General features: G+C 40.3%; 1 protein-coding gene across 1 annotated transcript; it reads left to right on the top strand.

Moving 5' to 3' along the window:
- Window positions 1–227: 227 nt before the first annotated feature.
- On the top strand, window positions 228–16,942 carry mettl8 (methyltransferase 8, methylcytidine). Its single transcript, NM_001140324.1, is given in 10 exon segments — window positions 228–248; window positions 7,984–8,140; window positions 8,285–8,376; window positions 8,475–8,836; window positions 8,993–9,042; window positions 10,305–10,365; window positions 13,522–13,661; window positions 15,426–15,532; window positions 15,722–15,787; window positions 15,916–16,942. Coding segments are annotated over 9 exon segments (1,188 nt in total). The 5' UTR covers window positions 228–248; window positions 7,984–7,988; the 3' UTR covers window positions 16,074–16,942.
- Window positions 16,943–23,577: the final 6,635 nt, after the last annotated feature.

The raw sequence follows: 23,577 nt of genomic DNA, 5'->3' as shown, positions 1-23,577 counted from the left end.
AACAAGGTCTTCACTAGTTACCAGCACAGCCAAGTCATAATTATGTCTAAACCCCGCCTATTTCTACAATGTATTTTCTTAAAATCTGATTTTATACCTAACCACAATGCTTTGCTAGCCCTATGCCTAATCTTGACCTTAAATTAAGACTAAAGCTGTTTTTTTTATTTTTTTAAATATAGCCCATTTTGACTTTGTGGCTGTGGTAACTAGTGACAACCCAAGAACACCAGTGTGCGCAAAGCAAGGTAAGCGCAGTTCAATTGTTATGCACGCCGGTATTCGATACTCCAACCTAGTCCTTTAGAGAATGATAATTAAATGGGCATAACTAACAATCATGACTGCTAAAATGACGTGTCCTTAGCATCAGCTGCACACGGTGATGTTAGCCGTTCTTGTATAGCTAACGTTAGCTCAATTATGTTAGCTAGCTAGCAGTATGTGTTGAACGAGACTATCAACTTCCTTCCTTATGAAGATCATATCTAACAAGCAAACAATCTTAGATTTTACACTTCTGGGTCCAATATTAGTTAGAATGTAAGATTTTCCTGAATAACATCCAACTAGTTGAAAAAGCATTTCAAAGAAGTGTTGCAGTCGCGTGGGTTTCTTAAATGCATTGCAGCATGCTGGTATGTGCAGTTCTTGAGGGCACACTTCAAAGTCGTGATAGAGGGATATGCCACTGATAAACTAAACAACCTATGGCAATGTCCTTTCGTGTCTAATTAACAGTTTAATGTAATTGTATAGTTTAATTGGGGTTTCAATACTTGCTTTGACCACTTTCCCCTAATGTGTACTTTCATCCTTTCCCAGCTACTTCCGTTTGTTATTATTTCTGAGTTCATGGTTCATCCAGAGAGGAAGTGGAGTCTTGTCATTTTCCCTTATCAATCTTTGATAACTCAAGAGATAGTAATTTCCATGTAAAAGGACCCATGAGCAACAAGATGTGAAGGTCATAGGAGCATGTCGAATTGGGTGTCAAAAGAAATCTGTGTACTTTTTATTAAGGTATACAGTGCATTTGGAAAGTATTCAGACCCCTTGATGTTTTCCACATTTTGTTACGTTACAGCCTTATTCTATGGATAAAATAGTCTCCCCCCCCCCATCCATCTACACACAATATCACATAGTGACAAAGGAAAAACAGGTTTTTAGAAATGTTTGCAAATGTATACACACACACACACACACACGTGTTCAGACCCTTGTCGTGTCTTTGGCTATGCCGGATTAAGTGATATGACATGCTAACTTATAAAATGATTTCTCTGTAATTAATATTACCTGATTAAGCTAATCATGTAAATGTAATTAACTAGAAAGTCGGGGCACCACGGAAGAACGTTTATAGAGCCGTTATCTTCCGAATAAACTCTTCAAATACTTTGTAATATTTTACATCGATAGCAGTCAATATTAACCCTTGTATTATTTTCAGTCTCATAATGAAAGTTGTAAATTCTTGGCTGTCTTCACGAACCCTGGCTAACAAATTGAATCAGCAATACAAAATTGGGTTTAATTATTTATTTACTAAATACCTAACTAATCACACAGAATTACAAATACACAGAATACAATGATGTCATACAGAAAACGTCCCGGTAGACGGAACAGATATGACGGCTGGTTACACAAAGGAAAGGGGGTTGGGCTTGAATGAAAGAGCGGGAAGATTTAGGAACAGAGAAACAGCAGCTATGCTATCGTAAATACATTATCTTATGCATTCTAAATTACCGCCCATTTGGAAAAGGAAAATGCAATAAATATTTACTCTGAGCTGCGCTTCGGTAGATTGGTCGTAGATGCTGGCCGGGTTGGCCAACAGATCTCCCTGTTTTCGGAAGAATGTCAATGGTGGTCGATTGGATACGTGGTGGTATCTTCGTCTGGTTGTTAGACTGGATCCGTCGTCCGTCCTTTCCTAGCCCACGTAAGCAGCGGCCGCTGCTAACTCAACGGCTAGGGAAGTAGCACTTCTGTAGTGAATAAGCTCAAAGTTCATACCATTCGCCACCAAAGCTCACGCCGAGGTTGGCTTAGTTCTGTTCTTGACATGTGTGTCCTTCTAACGTAGAGGCTGCAGACCTCACGTACTGGAACCAACGTGGTTATCTTTTCGTCAAAGGATTATATAGTGGAGAGGGGAGGGAGGTGTTTCATCGTTTATAACCCCTGTCTCTTCACAGGGTTGGGCCACTGATCGAGCAGGGCACTTTCCTTATGAAAACCCAAATCTCTCATTCGGAAGCTAAAATTACATTTCATCTCCTAACAAACATTTTCAATATCAAACATTTCAATTGCATAACAATTCCATGTGACTCTGATAACTAGAGGGCGTATACTTTCTCAGATACAGTTTATGTCGTCCTGTCATCAGTCATAATGTCTCAGATGACAACCGAACTGACATACATACTCATTACGTTCCCAAGCATATTTCCAACTGGTTTTATTAACAAAATATGTGGTACCTTTCCCCATTTGTTTGATGTTCCCAGACTCTCTATATTTAACACAGGCTATTCAAGTCCTTCAGTAGATTCAGAGAGGGGAAGGGAGTAAGGTATTTATGGGGGGGGGGTCATAAACCTTACCCACAGGCCAACGTCATGACACCCTTTACTCAGTACTTTGTTGAAGAATTGCCTCGAGTCTTCTTGGGTATGACGCTACAAGCTTGGCTGCCTGTATTTGGGGAGTTTCTCCCATTTTTCTCTGCAGATCCTCTCAAGGTCTGTCAGGTTGGATGGGGAGCGTCGCTGCACAGCTATTTTCAGGTCTCTCCAGAGATGTTAGATCAAGTTCAAGTCCGGGCTCTGGCTGAGCCACTCAAGGACATTGAGACTTGTCCCAAAGCCACTTCTACGTTGTGTTGGCTGTGTACTTAGGGTCCTTGTGCTGTTGGAAGGTGAACCTTCGCCCCAGTCTTGAGGTCCCGAGTGCTCTGGAGCAGGTTTTCATCAAGGATCTCTGTGCTTTGCTCCGTTCATCTTTCCCTCGGTCCTGACTAGTCTCCCAGTCCCTGCCGCTGAAAAAACTCCACACAGCATGATGCTGCCACCACCATGCCTCATCGTAGGGATGGTGGTAGGTTTCCTCCAGACCTGATGCTTGGCATTCAGGCCAAATAGTTCAATCTTGGTTTCATCAGACCAGAGAATCTTGTTTCTCATGGTCTGAGAGTCCTTTAGGTGCCCTTTGGCAAACTCCAAGCGGGCTGTCATGTGCCTTTTACTGAGGAGTGGCTTCCGTCTGGCCACTCTACCATAAAAGCCTGATTTGTGGAGTGCTGCAGAGATGGTTGTCCCTCTGGAATGTTCTCCCATCTCCACAGAGGAACTCTGGAACTCTGTCAGAGTGACCATCGGGTTCTTGGTCACCTCCCTGACCAAGCCCCTTCTCCCCCGATTGCTCAGTTTGGCCGGGCGGCCAGCTCTAGGAAAAGTCTTGGTGGTTCCAAACTTCTTCCATTTAAGAATGATGGAGGCCACTGTGTTCTTGGGGACCTTCAATGCTGCAGAAATGTTTGGTACCCTTCCCCAGATCTGTGCCTCGACACAATGCTGTCTTGGAGCTCTATAGACAATTCCGTCAACCTCATGTCTTGGTTTTTGCTCTGACATGCACTGTCAACTGTGGGACCTTATATAGACAGGTGTGTGCCTTTCCAAATCATGTCCAATAAATAGAATTTACCACAGGTGGACTCCAATCAAGTTGTCGAAACATCACAAGGATGATCAATGGAGACAGGATGTAACTGAGCTCAACGTCGAGTCTCATAGCAAAGGGTCTGAATATTTATGTAAATAAGGTATTTCTGTTTTTTTTTTATATACATTTGCAAAGAAATCTTAACCAGTTTTTGCTTTGTCATTATGGGGTATTGTGTGTAGATTGAGGAAAACGTTTAATCAATTTTAGAATTAGGCTGTAACGTAACAAAATGTGGAAAACGTCAAGGGGTCTGAATACTTTTCGAAAAAAAAATTATCCCAAAATATGTGGAAAAAGCTAAGGCTTTGATTTCTGGTCAAACAGATGGGAAAGAGGTCTTTATAAAATATCTACCAGGGAATAATACAATAATATTGAAGTAAAGACCCCTGCCAACTAATATCAACAGGATATTTAGTATTGAAGAAATTTCTCTGTCTTCTGTAAGTTTAAGAAACATTGCCTTGTGCCTTCAAATTCCGTTACCAAAACCCAACATATCTTTAAGATATTTACACATTTCTCTCACTCGAGTGAGGATAATGAAAGTTAACAGAAGTAACAAGTAAAGGTAGACCCATCAATTAGTTAATGTTTTTACTGATATTAACTTTGTTTCTGAGTTAACCTCTCTGGGCAAGGTGGGACACTTGCGTCCCACCCTAGTCAACAGCCAGTGGAATCGCGTCGCGCGAAATACAAAACCTCATAAATGCTATAACTTCAATTTCTCAAACATATTACACCGTTTTATAGATACACCTCTCCTGAATCGAACCACGTTGTCCGATTTCAAAAAGGCTTTACAGCAAAAGCAAAACATTAGATTATGTTAGGAGAGTACCCAGCCAGAAATAATCACACTGCCATTTTCAAAGCAACTAGCATGCATCACAAATACCCAAATCACAGCTAAATGCAGCACTAACCTTTGACAATCTTCATCAGATGACACTCCTAGGACATCATGTTACACAATACATGCATTTTTTGTTCGATAAAGTTCATATTTATATATAAAAACAGCATTTTACATCAGCGCGTGACATTCAGAAAATATTTTCCCTCAAATGCTTCCGGTGAATCAGCGCTACAATTTACAAAATTACTATTCGAAAACATTGTTAAAATTTAATATTGTCATTCAAAGAATTATAGATTAACATCTCGTGAATGCAACCGCATTGCCAGATTTAAAAATAACTTTACTGGGAAATCACACTTTGCAATAAACGACGTGGTATGCTCAGAAAAATAGGCTAGGCGATACATGTTAGCGCCATCTTGGAACCATCAACCATCAAAAATACTATTGTAAATATTCCCTTACCTTTGATTATCTTCATCAGAAGGCACTTCCAGGAATCCCAGGTCCACAACAAATGTAGTTTTGTTCGAAAAAGTTAATAATTTATGTCCCAATAGTTCCTTCTTGTTAGCGCGTTCCGAAGGCTACTCATAATGTACTGAAGCGCGCGGGACTTGTCGTCACGAATGTGCAAAAAATATATATTTACGTTCGTTCAAACATGTCAAACGTTGTTTAACATAAATCTTTAGGGCCTTTTTCAACCAGAGCTTCAATAATATTCAAGGCGGACGATTGCATTGTCTTACTAAACCTTTCGAAAGGGGAGGGTAGCCATGGGCGCCCACGTCATAGTAGTAAATGGCCCTCCCCCTGTGACCAACTTCCCAAGCCTCTCTTTGGGTCAGTTTCTACCATAGAAGACTCAAACCACTTTATAAAGACTGTCGACATCTAGTGGAAGCCTTAGGAAGTGCTAAATGATTAATAAGTCCCTGTGTGTTTCAATGGCAAAGGTTTGAAGTTATTCCACACATCAGATTTCCATTTCCTGTTAGGATTTGTCTCAGGGTTTTGACTGCCATATGAGTTCTGTTATACTCACAGACACCATTCAAACAGTTTTAGAAACTTTAGAGTGTTTTCTATCCAAATCTACTAATTATATGCATATTCTAGTTACTGGGCAGGAGTAGTAACCAGATTAAATCGGGTACGTTTTTTATCCGGCCGTGCAAATACTGCCCCCTATCCCCAACAGGTTTTAAGTTATTAAATCAAAATATGTTGTTTCCAAATTGGTAACGGATGTCAGAAAAATGTCAGAAAAATCGATAATGGAATTTCTGCAATTGAATTGGCTAAAATGGGAATTCATAGTGTAAAGAAAAGTAGAGTATATTAGGGAAAGTCAGTTGTACAACTGAATGCCTTCAACTGAAATGTGTCTTCAGCATTTTACCCTCTGAATCAGAGAGGTGCGGGGGGGCTGCCTTAATCGACATCCACGTCTTCGGCACCCGGGGAACAGTGGATTAACTGCCTTGCTCAGGGGCAGAACAACAGATTTTTACCTTGTCGGCTCGGGGATTCGATCCAGCAACCTTTCGGTTACTGGCCCAACGCTCTAACCACTAGGCTACAGCGTAGTACAGTAAAGGAAATTAGTATAGTTCAGTACAGTAAGCACAATAGAATAGAGTACAGTAAAGAAAAGTAGTGTATAGATCAGTACAGTACTGTAGAGTTAAGTACGGTTCACAGTACTAGTCGAGTACAATATAATCTACTGTACTAGGTTATACTTTACTATACTGTTATACTGAACTCTACTGTTCTGTATTGTACTGTACTCTACTGAGTTCTATGCTGTATTTTGATGTCCAAACATGCGAAAACCTAGACGTCTATGATTGGTTCAGATTTGGTCCGGTCCAGACCAACCAAATTTGTTCTTATTTGGGGGCAGCTCTAGCTCATTAAACAGCCAGTGTGTAGAATGGTAGCCAAATATGCAAAGGATGATATTACATATTTATACCTTTTGTGTACCTTTTTATGATACTTCACCATGAAAAGAATGCCATTTTATATTCATAATTATGCATTTCTGTGTAGTACAGATCAGGGACCCATAATTAAATACTGTTACTGCAATGCCAATACCAGGTTTAAATCCACTTACTGTAGTTAGTTAAATAGTCAATTTGCCATGTCATAGCTGACACCTCATTCTTTCTGCAGACATTGTTGAATTTGAAACAGATATTTAATTTTTGGGAAACGTGAACACAAAAAATGGAGGAAGATATTACCGAAATTCTGTTACCAAATTTGCATCTGCACAGTTCTTCTGGTAAATGTGTTTTGGTAAAAAGTAGTCCTTGTGCATAGATGTATGGTTTGTTAAACTTTGAAATCAATGGTTTTTGTTTGGCGTACATTTTAAGTCTCAATTCCGTTACTGTAGAATTGCCCAGACTTGTCATTGTAATTAATCAGAATTTGATGGTACAATTTGTGTAGCTCTCAATAACCCAAGTGGGGTATACCTAGTTTACAGGCGGCCCCCCTTGAGTTCTCAGCTGAGGGTACTGATCACAGCTGGCTCCCTCGTGAACTACAATCCTGACGCTCTGTTTAATCCTGACTTGTGATTATAGTTTTGGTTACCTTTAGAACTTAACTTTCATATAAGCGAGAAAGAATCTTTGAAATACTGAAGATGCAAAGACGCGCCCGGTTGTTTTCACACATCGCCTCGGCTACGACACATCCTCTCACCTTGCGATTGCATTTCCTTTGGACCATTCCATTGCACATTTCCTGTGTTTCTCAAAATACAGCCAGGTGCAACTTTCCTAAACTGCACACAATAAGTGTATATTTTGTATAAGAATTATTTCTCGCTTACACAAAAGTTACATTCCAAGTGTTTCCAAAACTGTATCTCGTGCGGAGGCGTATTTGCGTTTAGACAGAGCATTTTGGGCAGCGTCGGAGCGTCGGCGAAATCCCTTCAGGAGGCAGACAGCTTCGTGAATAGATGGTATAATTAAGCAATAAGGCATGAGGGGGTGTGGTATATGGCCAATATACCACAGCTAAGGGCTGCTCTTAGGCACAACACATCGCGGAGTGCCTGGACACAGCCCTTAGCCGTGGTATATTGGCCATATTCCACAAACCCCCGAGGTGCCTTATTGCTATTATAAACTGGTTACCAACGTAATTAGAGCAGTAAAGATAAATGTTTTATCATACCCGTGGAAAAACGGTCTGATATACCACTGCTGTCAGCCAATCGGCATTCAGGGCTGGAACCACAGATTTGTAATGTTTAATACCATTTACAGTCTATTTGAATGGGCTAAGTATTCCATAATTAAAATAGATTGATTGGTTTCTTGCCTGGTTTTCCCAATCCGTAGTCTAAATGAGAGGATTACGACGCCTCTCCCTAGCCTCAGTGGCTATGGTTTGGGGCAGGGTTCCCTGCAGACTAAACAGCAGAGGGGGACAACCCCCCGCTCCTTTGGGAGCGAGGATTCTGACCAACCCTGAGGACGTCTTCCAGCATAACATGTGGTATGCGTTTGCACATCTATTATTTTTCTTTAATGCAACTTTCAATGTGAAGTCTGAAGTTGATAATATACTGTGTCAAAGGGCACAGCAGTGTATTTTGGATCAAGCATGCAGTACGTTAATGTTGAAATGATTGTGTTTTAGGGACCATGTGAAATGGTCTGAGGAAGAGAAAGAAAAAGCCAGACAAAAGGCAGACGATAATTCTAGCTTACGCATTCCATTAGAAGAGCAAGGTAGCCCTTCTCTAAACGTTCCTAGCAAATTATGTTCTTCATTTTGATTGTATGAAAACTAATATTTCTGTTGTTTTTGTTCTTCATCCACCACTAAGGCAAATATGACATAGACGCCTGTAAATACTGGGACAGCTTTTATGAGATGCACCAGGACAAGTTCTTTAAAGATCGCAAGTGGCTGTTCTTGGAGTTCCCAGAGCTTCTTCCTTTGGGGTTAGGGAGCAGTGCTACTGAGGAGAGACCGTGTGGGCTGCGGGCCCCATGCCCAGAGCCTGGTGTGTCCGGTAGGGAGAAAGAGATGGGCCAGCAGCGGCAACGTGCACCCAGTCACCAGCACATAGATCCACTGACTAGTGATTGCCAGCAGTCCTGTAATCAAGATGGGAGAGACACTGCAGGGGCTGCAAGGCAGCCCAGCTCTTTCCCAGGCGAACATGCAACTTTCAGGATCTTAGAGGTATTTTCATCTTGCTTTTATCCCTCACCTCCCACACTTGTTCATATATTATGTAGTTAGAATGCTTCTGTGGAGTTAGAACTTTGATATTGATTTCACTGGCTAGTAGTTGAGTCAAATGTCGTCTATTTTGACAGAATGTTATTTTTGTCATAGGTTGGATGTGGGGCTGGTAACAGTGTGTATCCTATTGTCAGCTCTATTAAGTAAGTAAAACATCATTACATATATTTGATCCAGTCTCGTTGTCTTTTAAATTGTTATACACTCGGATCAGAAAAATGTATTGATGCATGACATCACAAACTGAACCTGTGGTGTTCAATGGTAGATTTAAAAAAAATATATATATATAATTCTGGAATAACATTGTCTCTCTTGAAGGAAAATGTTTTGATATTTACTTTGTTATGCAGACAACCTGTGCCAAAGCATGATGTCATCTTGCATAGAACATTTTGTCCAGAGGACTTGGCAAGGCTAGGAGAGGAAAGTAACGAGTAGGAAGTGTTTAACCTTGGACTGCATGCATAACCCTATGAATGACTCTTCAATGAAATGGAAAGCATGTTATCTGATAGCCAATGTATTAGTCCCTCAGTCTCCCTGCTGGGTGGGTGATTTAAGAGCTATTTTGTTCAGTAAATATTTACTGATTGCTACTGTAGATCTTATACAGTTAAGTCTACCTGTCATTATACACTTAACTTGTATCCCTACTCCACACTCCTTGACTTTTTCCACGTTTTGTTGTGTTACAGCCTGAATTTAAAATGGATTACATATAGATTTTGTGTCATAGGCCAACACTCAATAATACCCCATAATGTCAAAGTGGAATTATATTTTTAGAAATGTTTACAAATTAATTAAATGAAAAGCTGAAATGTCTTGAGTCAATAAGTATAGAACCCCTTTGTTATGGCAAGCCTAAATATGTTCAGGAGTAAAAAGTTGCTTATGTCCCATAAGTTGCATGGACTCACTGTGTGCAATAATCATGTTTAACATGACTTGTGACTTGAAAATGACTGTTTTAGCAATGATCAACTTGACAAAGCTTGAAGAATTTAACAAGAACAATGTGAAAATATTGTACAATCCAGGTGTGCAAAGCTCATAGAGACTCGCAGCTGTAATCGCTGCCAAAGATGATTCCCCATAGGTGAACACTATGGGGTGTGAATACTTATGTAAATTAGATATTTCAGTATTCCGTTTTCAATAAATTTGCAAACATTTCTAAAAGCTATTTTGCACTTTCATTAGTGGTATTGTGTGTAGATGGGTGAGGATCTATTTAATCAATTTTGAATTCAGGCTGAAACACAACAAAATGTGGAATAAGCCAAGGAGTATGAATACTTTCTGAAGGCACTGTACCTTTTTGTTTTGTATTGGTGTGTTTGTGGTGAAAATGATATGAAATTAAGCTGACAAGTTCCCTATCTGTGTTGCTGTCTTATAGAAACACAGGGGCATTCTTATACTGCTGTGACTTTTCCCCTCGTGCTGTCCAGCTGGTCAAGGTAAGCTCTCTTAAAGATCTAGATACAATTCTCCAAACAAGCCAGATTCTTACAAACAAACATTGAAAACAGGTTGAAATCTGGTTGAAATTGAATCATTCCAAACAGGTTATTACATCACGGTCAAGCTACTTGTTTGTCTTGTTTTTCACATTATCCTTCTCTTCTACTCAAAATGTTAATCGTCTCACTTTGCTTGATTTGAGGCCTGGTGGACATTTGATGCTCTTGTAATTGAGTCTTTTATCAAATGGCCATGACCAGCAGTCCTTGACATTATTGCATGGAGTCCTTGAGATGCAGAGCATTTATCTTTAATGTGAGACTAGAGCAGTCTACTAGGAACAGACTGTGTGCCCTCATTAGAGGTTGTTACATTTATCCTTCTCTGTTGTCAGTTGCTTTGCGATTTATGGGTGCCATCCTTTCCAAGTCTATTTAAGAGCTTAATATGATGTTGCTCAATTAATGCTACGTATCTACTCATGAAACACTAGGAAAACACCTAGTTTGTTCACATTGCTAATACTATTGCTGGCTTGAAGTAACCACCTCATTATGTAATTCTTTTGAACTATACTGTAAAGTACTGGTGTGTTTACGGGTGCCTTCAGTTATATGCACCTTTTAGTGGTGATTTAGTGTAAGGTCTTGCCACAACAGCTTATTTGTTTTAGGGGGGGGAGTGGTTCACATTCCAGCAGTATTATTCATCCCCTTTTAACCTGATAATGGTCATGTTTTTTCAGTAAATGTAAGAAAGTAAGTGAATAATAGTTTTTCATTCAAAATGGCTTACATTAAACATGCCCTGTGATCTTTTTCTTCTAATTATGAAAATAATTACATTCTCACATAATGCATAATTGATGTATGTTTGTCAAATATATATATATATATATATATGTATATATATATATATTTTTTTAAAAAGGTCACATGCTTCTTAAACTTTCTTACGGGTACTTTTCCAACAATGCAGAGTTTAAGATAAGAAAAATGTATAATAATGACACGAGGAATACATAAACAGTGAATAACAAATAACAATAACGAGTAAAAATAACCTGGCTATATACAGGGATGATAGTCATTTAGGCAGGTTACCTTGGCGTTCTTGGGCACATGCACTATGGTGGTCTGCTTGAAGCAAGTTGGTATTACAGACTGGGTGAGGGATAGGTTGAAAATGTCAGTGAAGACACTTGCCAGCTGGTCAGCACATGCTCTGAGTGCGCGTCCTGGTATTCCGTCAGGCCCCATGGCCTTGCAATTGTTATCCTGTTTAAAGGTCTTACTCACATTGGCTACAGAGAGCGAGATCGTCCGGAACAGCTGGTGCACTCATGCATGGTTCAGTGTTCCTTGCCTGGAATCGAGCATAAAAGGCATTTAGCTCGTCTGGTAGGCTCGCGGCATAGGGCAGCTCGCGGCTGGGTTTCCCTTTGTAATTCGTGATAGTATGCAAGACCTGCCACATCCGTTGAGCCTCAGAGCCAGCGTAGTAGAATTCAATCTTAGTCCTGTATTGACGCTTTGCCTGACGGCTCATCGGAGGTCATAGCGGGATTTCTTATAAGCGTCCGGATTAGTGTCCCGCTCCTTAAAAGCGGCAGCTCTAGCCTTCAGTTCAGTGTGGATATTGCCTGTAGTCCATGGCTTCTGGTTATTAATGAAGCCGGTGGCTGATGTGGTAAACTCCTCAATGTTATTGGATTAATCCCGGAACATATTCCAGTCTGTGCTAGCAAAACAGCCCTGTAGCTTAGCATCTTCTTCATCATACCACTTCCGTATTAAGCGCGTCACCGGTACTTCCTGTTTGAGTTTTTGCTTGTGAGCAGGAAGCAGGAGGATGGAGTTGTGGTCTAATTTGCCAAATGGAGGGCTTGGAGGGCCTTGTATGCATTTTTGTATGTGGAGTAAAAGTGATTTACAGTTTTGTCACTTCTAGTTGCACAGGTGACACTGGTAAAAATTAAGTTAAAAGGATTTCAGTTTCCCTGCATTAAAATCACTGGCCATGAGAAACGCCGCCATTGGATGTATTTTTATTTTATTTTTTGCTTATGGCCCTATACAGCTTGGTCTTAGTGCCAGCATCGGATTGTAGTGGTAAATAGACAGCTACGGAAAAAAAACATTATATAAATTGGTAAATAGTGTGGTCTGCAGCTTATCATGAGGTATTCTAACTAATGTGCGCAATAACTTGAGACTTCCTTAATATTAGAGATTGCGTACCAGTTGTTGTTAACAAAGAGACACACCCCTCCTCCCTTTGTCTTACCCGAGTCTGCCATCCGGTCTTGATGTATAGAAAAACCAGTGAGATGTATATTATCCATGTCCTCGTTCAGCCACAACTCTGAGAAACATAGAATATTACCGTTTTTCAGGTCCTTTTAATAGGATAGTCTCGAACGGAGCTTATCCAGTTTGTTCTCCAGTGATTGCATGTTTGCCAATAGAACAGAGGGCAAATACGGTCTTTTTGGTCGCAGACATAGTCTCGCCAGGATGCCGCCTCGCCTGCCTCTCTTTTGAAATCGGGGTTAATGATCGCCGTTCTGATGTCCAGAATCTGTCTCCGGTCATAGGAAATGATGGAGGAGAAATAATGTAAAAAAAATAAAGTTACGATCAGCGTTAAGAAACACATAAAATAGCAGAATTGGTCAGGAGCCCATAAGACAGCTCCTATCGACTACAGCGCCATATTGGTTTCGTAACTAACTGTAGAATTTGTTATGGCGGCAGATATCCTTGTGGTTCGAGCGTTGGGCCAGTAACCGAAAGGTTGCTAGATCGAATCCCCGAGCTGACAAGGTAAAAATCTGTCGTTCTGCCCCTGAACAAGGCAGTTAAGGCCGTCAATGTAAATAATAATTTGTTCTTAACTGACTTGCCTAGTTAAATAAAAAACATTTATTTTTAAATGTCTTTGAGGAGCTTGTTAATACATTCAGGGCCATTTTTGGTGTGTGAATTAAGCAAAAATGTTAAGAAATCCAAATTTCCATCATAAGAGCTCGACAGTAGGTTTTAAGCTATCCACTACATTTAATTAATTAATGAGTTTAATTGTTAACATATTGATATCATTGTGCTATTTGGAATCAGAGGCCACTTAGTCCCCTCTTTTTCCCCATGTAGGACCACCCAGACTATGACCAGTCTGTGTGTCACGCCTTTGTTCAGGACGTCTGTGACGAGGTGGGCTCCTTTCCGTTCCCTCCACTGAGCCTGGATGTTATTCTGCTGGTCTTCGTGCTGTCCTCCATTCACCCCGAGCGGTAGGTGATGTTTAGGAGACAAAGGCAGGAGCGCCAACTCTCATTTATCACCTCCCCATGCTTTGTCTGAATGTCATTACTAATCTAACCCTCTCCACCCTCCAAAAACAGGCCCTCTCAGAGTGTGAGAGGTTATGCTATTTTCTACTACCGTGTGTGTTTTGAATCAAGAACATCCTGGGTTTATTTATACAGATTATATGCATTTGCTAATTGTACATGTTTTGTATGATAAGGCAGTTGCAAGTGAATAAGCAAAATACCCATTGAAATAGCATGCTGACTGAGATCAGTTTAGGATGTAAGCTCTGGTGTGCTGTTCATGTAGCTAACACCATCCCTTTAAAAGTAGCACAGAATATGGGAGCCTGGCGAGTAGGAGTGTTGGGTTAGTAACCGAAAGGTTGCTGGATTGGATCCCCGAGCCGACAAGGTAAAAATCTATTGTTCTGCCCGTGAGCAAGGCAGTTAACCCCCAACAACAACTGCTCCCCTGGCGCCAATGACGTGGCTGATGATTTAAGGCAGCCCCCCCACCTCTCTGATTCAGAGGGGTTGGGTTAAATGCAGAAGACACATCAGTTGAATGCATTCAGTTGTACAACTGACGAGGTATCCCCCTTTCCCCTCATACAGTACTGTATGTGCCTATTTGCAGTCTATTTATGATTCACTTCAAAATGGCATTAAGTCTAACTGCAGATCCATTTACCCTGGGTACTTGGATGCTTGCTTTTTGTAACAAACAGTGACATTTTACTTCATACTGAAGCCCCTGAAGATTGCAGCTGATTAAAATTATGGATATGGGCTGGCTGCCAGCCAGCTCTCACAGCAAGCCGTAATAGATTTTCCTGTATTCCATCACTTTTCATTTTATATTTGATGTAGAGGTAAGTTGGTACTGTCCTGGGGTTTCATCTCAGTACCTCCTGCCATTTTCTTGCTGTGTAAAATCTTTAATGGTTTAGGTTGTTATTGAGCGCTAAGTGAGTATTGAGTGTAGTGCCTGGAGTATCATGGAGCATATTGTCTCTACAATGGGCCATTGATTGCTGATTCGCTTCAGTCATTGGAAGCAGCTTGTTACTGTATTTATCAGTCACAAAATAAGACAAAGTCAAAAGGCTTCTACTGCAGGCATTTTCTGTGGGTGTATAACTGATTTTGAAATATGCTCTCTTTAGCTCACTAACTTTCTGTCAGACATCACATGCAGTGCATTTGGAAAGTATTCAGACCTTCCCTTTCTCCCCATTTTGTTACGTTACAGCCTTGTTCTAAAATTGATGCGAGGGGAAAAAAAAGATTTAATCAATCTACACACAAAACCCCATAATGACAAAGATGTAGATTTATGAGCGGGAAAAAAACACCGTAATACATTTTAGAATAAGGCTGAAACGTAACAAAATATGGAAAAAGTCAAGAGGTTTGAATCATTTCTGAACGCACTGTATGTTAGCTGAGATGCTACTGTACATTTGAACAGCTAACATATTGGGGAGGAGAGTACAGTCAAATTCTTACCCTTTTTCTCCCTTGCAAAAGCCTTACAGCTTGTACTGTATATGTTCATTTCCTGGGAAGCCTCGCTCTGGAATGATAAAATGAACATCTCTCAAAATGTGTCTAACTATCCTTATGAAGTTTTGCGTCGACTGCCCACTTTTATGTATCATACCGTTGCATGTTAACATTGTTTTGAGAAGGAAACTGATGAATTGATTGGTTGGTTTGTCATTTGATTGATTTCTTTGACAGAGTCCAAGGAGTTGTGACCCGGTTGTCTCAATTCCTGAAACCCGGAGGGATACTCCTCTTCCGGGATTACGGCAGATATGACCTATCACAACTACGGTTTAAAAAAGGTGCCATTCTAATTTGAACTTTAGATAAAGTGCGTTTTCACAAAGTATACACTTTACAGAGGAAATAAATATAATTCATTGGGGAAAAACAGCAGATCATAATCATTTGAAATAGGTAGTAGTGAATACATTTTGTCTAAAGTGGCTATACGTTAATAATGACAGTGAGATCTTTTCTCTGATCAACAGGTCGATGCTTGTCAGAGAATTTCTACTCCCGGGGAGATGGAACTTGTGTTTATTTCTTCACAAAAGGTCAATTGAAAAAGTCTCTGTGAATATTGTATCTTTGAATATTGTGTTTAGACATTATCTCCAATCTAATCTTAAATAATTTAGTGGTGGTAATGTGTGATGGTAATATTATGTTACTCTTTCCACAGATGAAGTTCACAGTTTATTTTCCAGTGCTGGTTTGGAAGAAATTCAGAATCTGGAGGATGGGCGACTACAGGTGAACAGAGGGAAGAAAGTTGTAATGCGCAGAGTGTGGATGCAAAGCAAGTTTAAAAAACCTCAACCACTAGCACCACCATCATAGTCTACCACCACTGTCCCTGCTCGGACGAACATGTTGCCCCATGTTGGCTTTACCAAGGACTTGTCTATCCAAATCAGAGGTCAGAGGGAGGTCATAAGCATGTCTCAGTGCAGTGAGATGTGTTAGTGTGATGCATTTACAGTACCACTGGGATGGTCAACTATCGGGCTGAGGGAGTGGTCAACTATCGGGCTGAGGGAGTGGTCAACTATCGGGCTGAGGGGGTGGTCAACTATCGGGCTGAGGGAGTGGTCAACTATCGGGCTGAGGGGGTGGTCAACTATCGGGCTGAGGGAGTGGTCAACTATCGGGCTGAGGGAGTGGTCAACTATCGGGCTGAGGGAGTGGTCAACTATCGGGCTGAGGGAGTGGTCAACTATCGGGCTGAGGGGGTGGTCAACTATCGGGCTGAGGGGGTGGTCAACTATCGGGCTGAGGGAGTGGTCAACTATCGGGCTGAGGGAGTGGTCAACTATCGGGCTGAGGGAGTGGTCAACTATCGGGCTGAGGGAGTGGTCAACTATCGGGCTGAGGGAGTGGTCAACTATCGGGCTGAGGGAGTGGTCAACTATCGGGCTGAGGGAGTGGTCAACTATCGGGCTGAGGGAGTGGTCAACTATCGGGCTGAGGGAGTGCCTTCTGGTTGTTGTGTGCTTATTATGGGTTTCACATGCCATGTATGTAAAACTCACTTTTTGTAAGGAGACAAATGTAATTTATTTGTCTGGTTGAGTGTATGCATATATAAACATATTTAATTAAACAGTTGAAAAAAATGAAAATCTGTGAATGATACTGTCATAAAAATGAATTATTTGTACCTTCCTTAGTTGGACATCTAACAATACATTAAAAGTGTACCTGCTACAGTTGTTGTAGTTGAGTGATTGATTTCCAATTATTTGCACACAACAGAATTATAACTCAAAATAAGTTTTATGTTCTGTCTCAGTAGATGAAATATATTGATTATATACATTAGACTTTTGATATTATGTTAATGAATTGTGGTAATGCAAATTCTTGAATTATGCCAATGTATCCCATTTCTGGCACCTGGTATTTTTGTTTTGTAGTTATATGCTAAGCAACATGTCATATCTGATTGATATAAAATGGAAATGCAACTCATTTATTTGGTAATGCAGTGAACAAAATCAAAAGCACAAAAACAATTTAAATGTTATTTCAATGAATGCAGAGTAAATTAGTTTATGGATAATATTCTGAAAGCCAATTATAAACCGGTTTATTTAATGTCCTATTTCAATTGGTATTTACCTAACATTTTTTTTTAAACTCTGTGGCCTGAATGCCAAGCGTCTCATCTGGAGGAACCTGGCACCATCCCTACGGTGAAACATGCTGTGGGGATGTTTTTCAGCGGCAGGGACTGGGAGACAGGATCGAGGCAAAGATGAACGGATCAAAGTACAGCGAGATCCTTGATGAAAACCTGCTCGAGAGTGTTCAGGACCTCAGACTGGGGCGAAGGTTCACCTACAATAAGACAAATCAAATTTTATTGGTCACATGGTTAGCAAATGTTAATGCGAATGTAGCGAAATGCATGTGCTTCTAGTTCCGACAGTGTAGTAATATCTAACATGTAATCTAACAAATTCACAACGGCTACCTTATACACACAAATGTAAGGTGATGGAATAAGAATATGTACATATAAATATATGGATGCGCGATGGCCGTGCGGCATAGGCAAGATGCAATAGATGGTATAAAATACAGTATATACATATGAGATGAGTAATGTAAGATATGTAAACATTATTAAAATGGCATTATTTAAAGTGACTCGTGATACCTTTATTAAATCCATTTATTAAAATGGCCAGTGATTTGAGTCTGTATGTTGGCAGCAGCCTCTCTATGTTAGTGATGGCTGTTTAGCATTCTGATGGCCTGGAGATAGAAGCTGTTTTTCAGTCTCTCGGTCCCTGCTTTGATACACATGTACTGACCTCGCCTTCTGGATGATAGCGGGGTGAACAGGTAGTGGCTCGGGTGTTTGTTGTTCTTGATGATCTTTTTGGCCTTCCTGTGACATCGGGTGCTGTAGGTGTCCTGGAGGGCAGGTAGTTTGCCCCCGGTGATGTGTTGTGCAGACCGCATCTACCCTCTGGAGAGTCTTGTGGTTGAGGGCGGAGCAGTTGCCGTATGAGGCGGTGATACAGCCCAACAAGATGCTCTTGATTGTGCATCTGTAAAAGTTTTTGAGGGTTTTAGGTGACAAGCCAAATTTCTTCAGCCTCCTGAGGTAAGTTGACGTCGCTCTTATATCCAATAGTTCTTCCCAGCTGTATGTAATAACGCTTAAGATTTTCTGGGCTAACAATGTAAGAAATAATTCATTAAACAAAAAACAAATTACTGCATAGTTTCCTAAGGACTTGAAGCGAGGCTACCATCTCTGTCGGTGCCATCTTGCATCCATCTTGGCTGTGTGGGACAACGACCCACACAACCAAGACAACGCAGGAGTGGCTTCAGGACAAGTCTCTGAATGTCCTTGAGTGGCCCAGCAAGAGCCCGGACTTGAACCTGACCAAACATCTCTGGAGAGACCTGAAAATAGCTGTGCAGCAACGCTCCCCATCCAACCTTACAGAGTTTGAGAGGATCTGCAGAGAGGAATGGGAGAAACTCACCAAATACAGGTGTGCCAAGCTTGTAGCGTCATACCCAAGAAGAGGCTAATTGCTGTCAAAGGTGCTTCAACAGTACTGAGTAAAGGGTCTGAATACTTATGTAAATGTGATGTTTAGGCTTTTTATTTGTAATAAATTGGTGAAAATGTAAAATAAAAAGTGTTTTTGCTTTGCCATTATGGGGTATTGTGTGTAGATTGATGGGGGGGGGGGAATTATTTGATCAATTTTAGAATATTGTAATGTAACAAAATGTGGAAAAAGTCAGGGGGTGTGAATACTTTCCGAATGCACTGTAGGTGCCATTTAGGATACACACAAAGTCAAGCCCGAAGTTGGAAATATATGACAGAGAAAAAGTCACATTAAACAAATACATCATACTGTATTTAATAAACTGTATTATGGAAATAAATTCTAAAATAATAATAATAAAAAAGTAAATTTTTTGCCACCAAAATCTTTGTAGTCTTACCAGTTAGTACACCCGTGGAGGTTGGTGGCACCTTAATTGGCGAGAAGGGGCTATTGGTAATGACTGGAGCAGAATAAGTGTAATGGTATCAAATACATCAAACACATGGTTTCCATGTGTTTGATGCCATTCCATTTGCTCCGTTCCAGCCATTATTATGAGCCGTCCTCCCCTCATCAGCCACCACTTTCATACACCCCCTTCTTGGCTGAGGATGATGGATTGAAAAAGTATGTTGGTTTCCTTTGTAACTGACACTCGTTTGAATTATGAAATGATTTGCATATCTTTGGTGGAAAGAGTGTTCCAGTGTAATATTTTGTTCTGTTTTACTGGGAAATAATGTGAAAATTCGGACACATAATATAATTCCATGTTGGAACCCTGATGTCATAATAGGACTATTTGTTTTGTTGACAGTCCTACCTGAAACAGAAGCAAACATGCAACTTTTTCAACAAAGAAACATGCTAACTAATGCATTTTATTATTTGAAAAATGTTTAAATATATTTGTTGGTATTGAATAAATATTATTCACTTGCTATTATTGTCATTTTATGTTTGCTTATTGTCTAACTCTAGGTCAAAAACGTTTAGGTAGTTCATAGTGCGAAACGAACTTGGAAGCTCATTTATTATAACAGATACTGATAGAAATAGTGGGTCATTTTTTTCATTCAATTTTGACACCATAGAGCTAGCTAGACTTGAATCAATAGGCCTATGCAAGTGTGAAAATATTCTCTGATTTGGATAAAATGCCATAAGCTACATTTTACTCCATATTTTTCTGTGTGTGTGCATGTTTATGTACTGCATTATCAATTTCTAAATTCACGTTTTGTGTGTGTGTGTTTGTGTGTGTGAGACAGTGTGAGATAGAGTTAGTTTGTAGTGATTTTGTTGATTGGAGAGTTTTGTTGATGTGAGTTGGTGCCTGTTTGATGACATCTGTTTTACATCAGATTTCATTAATTAATTAAATTCAATCCATTAAAGGGGCAATCTGGGATTGGTACATCCATTTTTGGACATTTGAATTATTAATACACTGCTCAAAAAAATAAAGGGAACACTTAAACAACACAATGTAACTCTAAGTCAATCACACTTCTGTGAAATCAAACTGTCCACTTAGGAAGCAACACTGATTGACAATACATTTCACATGCTGTTGTGCAAATGGAATAGACAACAGGTGGAAATTATAGGCAATTAGCAAGACACCCCCAATAAAGGAGTGGTTCTGCAGGTGGGGACCACAGACCACTTCTCAGTTCCTATGCTTCCTGGCTGATGTTTTGGTCACTTTTGAATGCTGGTGGTGCTTTCACTCTAGTGGTAGCATGAGACGGAGTCTACAACCCACACAAGTGGCTCAGGTAGTGCAGCTCATCCAGGATGGCACATCAATGCGAGCTGTGGCAAGAAGTTTTGCTGTGTCTGTCAGCGTAGTGTCCAGAGCATGGAGGCGCTACCAGGAGACAGGCCAGTACATCAGGAGATGTGGAGGAGGGTGTAGGAGGGCAACAACCCAGCAGCAGGACCGCTACCTCCGCCTTTGTGCAAGGAGGAGCAGGAGGAGCACTGCCAGAGCCCTGCAAAATGACCTCCAGCAGGCCACAAACGGACTGGCCCGCCCGTTCCCCAGACCTGAATCCAATTGAGCACATCTGGGACATCATGTCTCGCTCCATCCACCAACGCCACGTTGCACCACAGACTGTCCAGGAGTTGGCAGATGCTTTAGTCCAGGTCTGGGAGGAGATCCCTCAGGAGACCATCCGCCACCTCATCAGGAGCATGCCCATGCGTTGTAGGGAGATCATACAGGCACGTGGAGGCCACACACACTACTGAGCCTCATTTTGACTTGTTTTAAGGACATTACATCAAAGTTGGATCAGCCTGTAGTGTGGTTTTCCACTTTAATTTTGAGTGTGACTCCAAATCCAGACCTCCATGGGTTGATAAATTGGATTTCCATTGATTATTTTTGTGTGATTTTGTTGTCAGCACATTCAACTATGTAAAGAAAAAAGTATTTAATAACATTATTTCTTTCAGTCAGATGTAGGATGTGTTGTATAAGTGTTCCCTTTATTTTTTTGAGCAGTATATATAGCCATTGATTCTTGTATAATATAACTTAGAAATGCCTCATGAGCAACAGTTAGAACCCAAAATATAAGCTTGTGTTACTCCATTGTTTGAAGACAATGTAATTGTAAACAGCTTCATTAAATAGTACCCGCAAAACACCAGTCTCAACGTCAACAGTGATGAGGCGACTCCGGGATGCTGTCCTTCTAGGCAGAGTTGCAAAGAAAAAGCCATATCTCACTGGCCAATAAAAAGAAAAGATTAAGATGGGCAAAAGAACAGACCCTGGACAGAGGACCTCTGCCTAGAAGGCCAGCATCCTGGAGTCACCTCTTCACTGTTGACGTTGAGACTGGTGTTTTGCGAGTACTATTTAATGAAGATGCCATTTGAGGACTTGTGAGGCATCTGTTTCTCAAACTAGACACTCTAATGTACTTGTCCTCTTGCTCAGTTTTGCACCGGGGCCTCCCACTCCTCTTTCTATTCTGGTTAGAGCCAGTTTGCGCTGTTCTGTGAAGGGAGTAGTACACAGCGCTGTACCAGATCTTCAGTTTCTTGGCCATTTCTCACATGGAATAGCTTTCATTGCTCAGAACACAAATAGACTGACGAGTTTCAGAAGACAGTTCTTTGTTTTTGGCCATTTTGAGCCTGTAATCGAACCCACAAATGCTGATGCTCCAAATATTCAACTAGTCTAAAGAAGGCCAGTTTTATTGCTTCTTTAATCAAATCAAATGTATTTGTCACATACACATGGTTAGCAGGTGTTAATGCAAGTGTAGCGAGTGTAGCACAAGTGTAGCTTGTGCTTCTAGTTCTGACCATGCAGTAACATCTAACAAGTAATATAACCTAACAATTTCACAACAACTACCTTATACACACAAGTATAAAGGAATGAATACGAATATGTACATAAAAATATATAAATGAGTGATGGCCGAACGGCATAGGCAAGATGCAGTAGATGGTATAGAGTACAGTATATACATATGAGATGAGTAATGTAGGGTATGAAAACATTATATAAAGCGGCATTGTTTTAAGTGGCTAGTGATACATTTAATTACATCAAGATGGCAAGATGCAGTAGATGGTATAGCATACAGTATATACATATGAGATGAGTAATGTAGGGTAAGTAAACATTATATAACATAAAGTGGCTAGTGATAAATTGATTACATACATTTTTCCATTATTAAAGTGGCTGGAGTTGAGTCAATATGTTGGCAGCAGCCACTCAATGTTAGTGATGGCTGGCTGTTTAACAGTCTGATGGCCTTGAGATAGATGCTGTTTTTCAGTCTCTCGGTCTCGATGCACCTGTACTGACCTCGCCTTCTGGATGATAGCGGGGTGAGCAGGCAGTGGCTCGGGTGATTGATGTCCTTGATGATCTTATTGGCCTTCCTGGCCTTCAAAATTAGCACAACAGTTCTCAGCTGTGCTAACATAATTGCAAAGGGTTTTCTAATGATCAATTAGCCTTTTAAAACGATAAACCTGAATTAGCTAACACAACGTGCCATTGGAACACATGAGTGATAGTTGCTGATAATGGTCCGCTGTACGCCTATGTAGATATCGTGTGTAGATATTCCATAGAAAATCTGCCGTTTCCAGCTATAATAGTCATTTACAACATTAACAATGTCTACACTTTATTTCTGATTAATTTGATGTTATTTATATGAACAAAAAATGTGCTTTTCTTTCAAAAACAAGGATATTTCTAAATGACCGCAAACTTTTGAACGGTAGTGTATAATTTTGTTCTCATGGAAGGTCAGTCCTTGCATCCATATGTGAAGTCCTTTCGTCTATGTATTTGACAGTGGTTACCGTTCTCCTGTCCCATTCCTCAGCTGTTTACCAAATGAAATTGCGGGGGAAATGCTTTGTTAATGTTTGAATCCCAGATTTCCTCTTTAAAAGGGGTCAAACTGCAGGACTATTCAATGATCCAAACTTACTATCTCATAATTAAGATGTACATATCTCATAATAATGACTTAGTATTTCATAATTATGACTTACTATCGCACTGTAATGACTTACTATTTCATAATTGACTTACAATCCCATAATGACTAACTATCTCATAAATATGACTTGCTATTGCTGTCTCACAATAATGACTTGCTATCTCATAATTACGACTTACTGTCTCACAATAAGGACTTGTTATCTCATAAAGATGACTTGCTATCTCATAATAATGACTTACTGTATCTTGATTATGACTTCTC

This window comes from Salmo salar, chromosome ssa21 (genome assembly GCF_905237065.1).
Source record: "Salmo salar chromosome ssa21, Ssal_v3.1, whole genome shotgun sequence".
NCBI lineage: Eukaryota > Metazoa > Chordata > Actinopteri > Salmoniformes > Salmonidae > Salmo > Salmo salar.
Note: the sequence above shows the minus strand (reverse complement) of the source record. Positions and strands in the feature narration are given on the sequence as shown.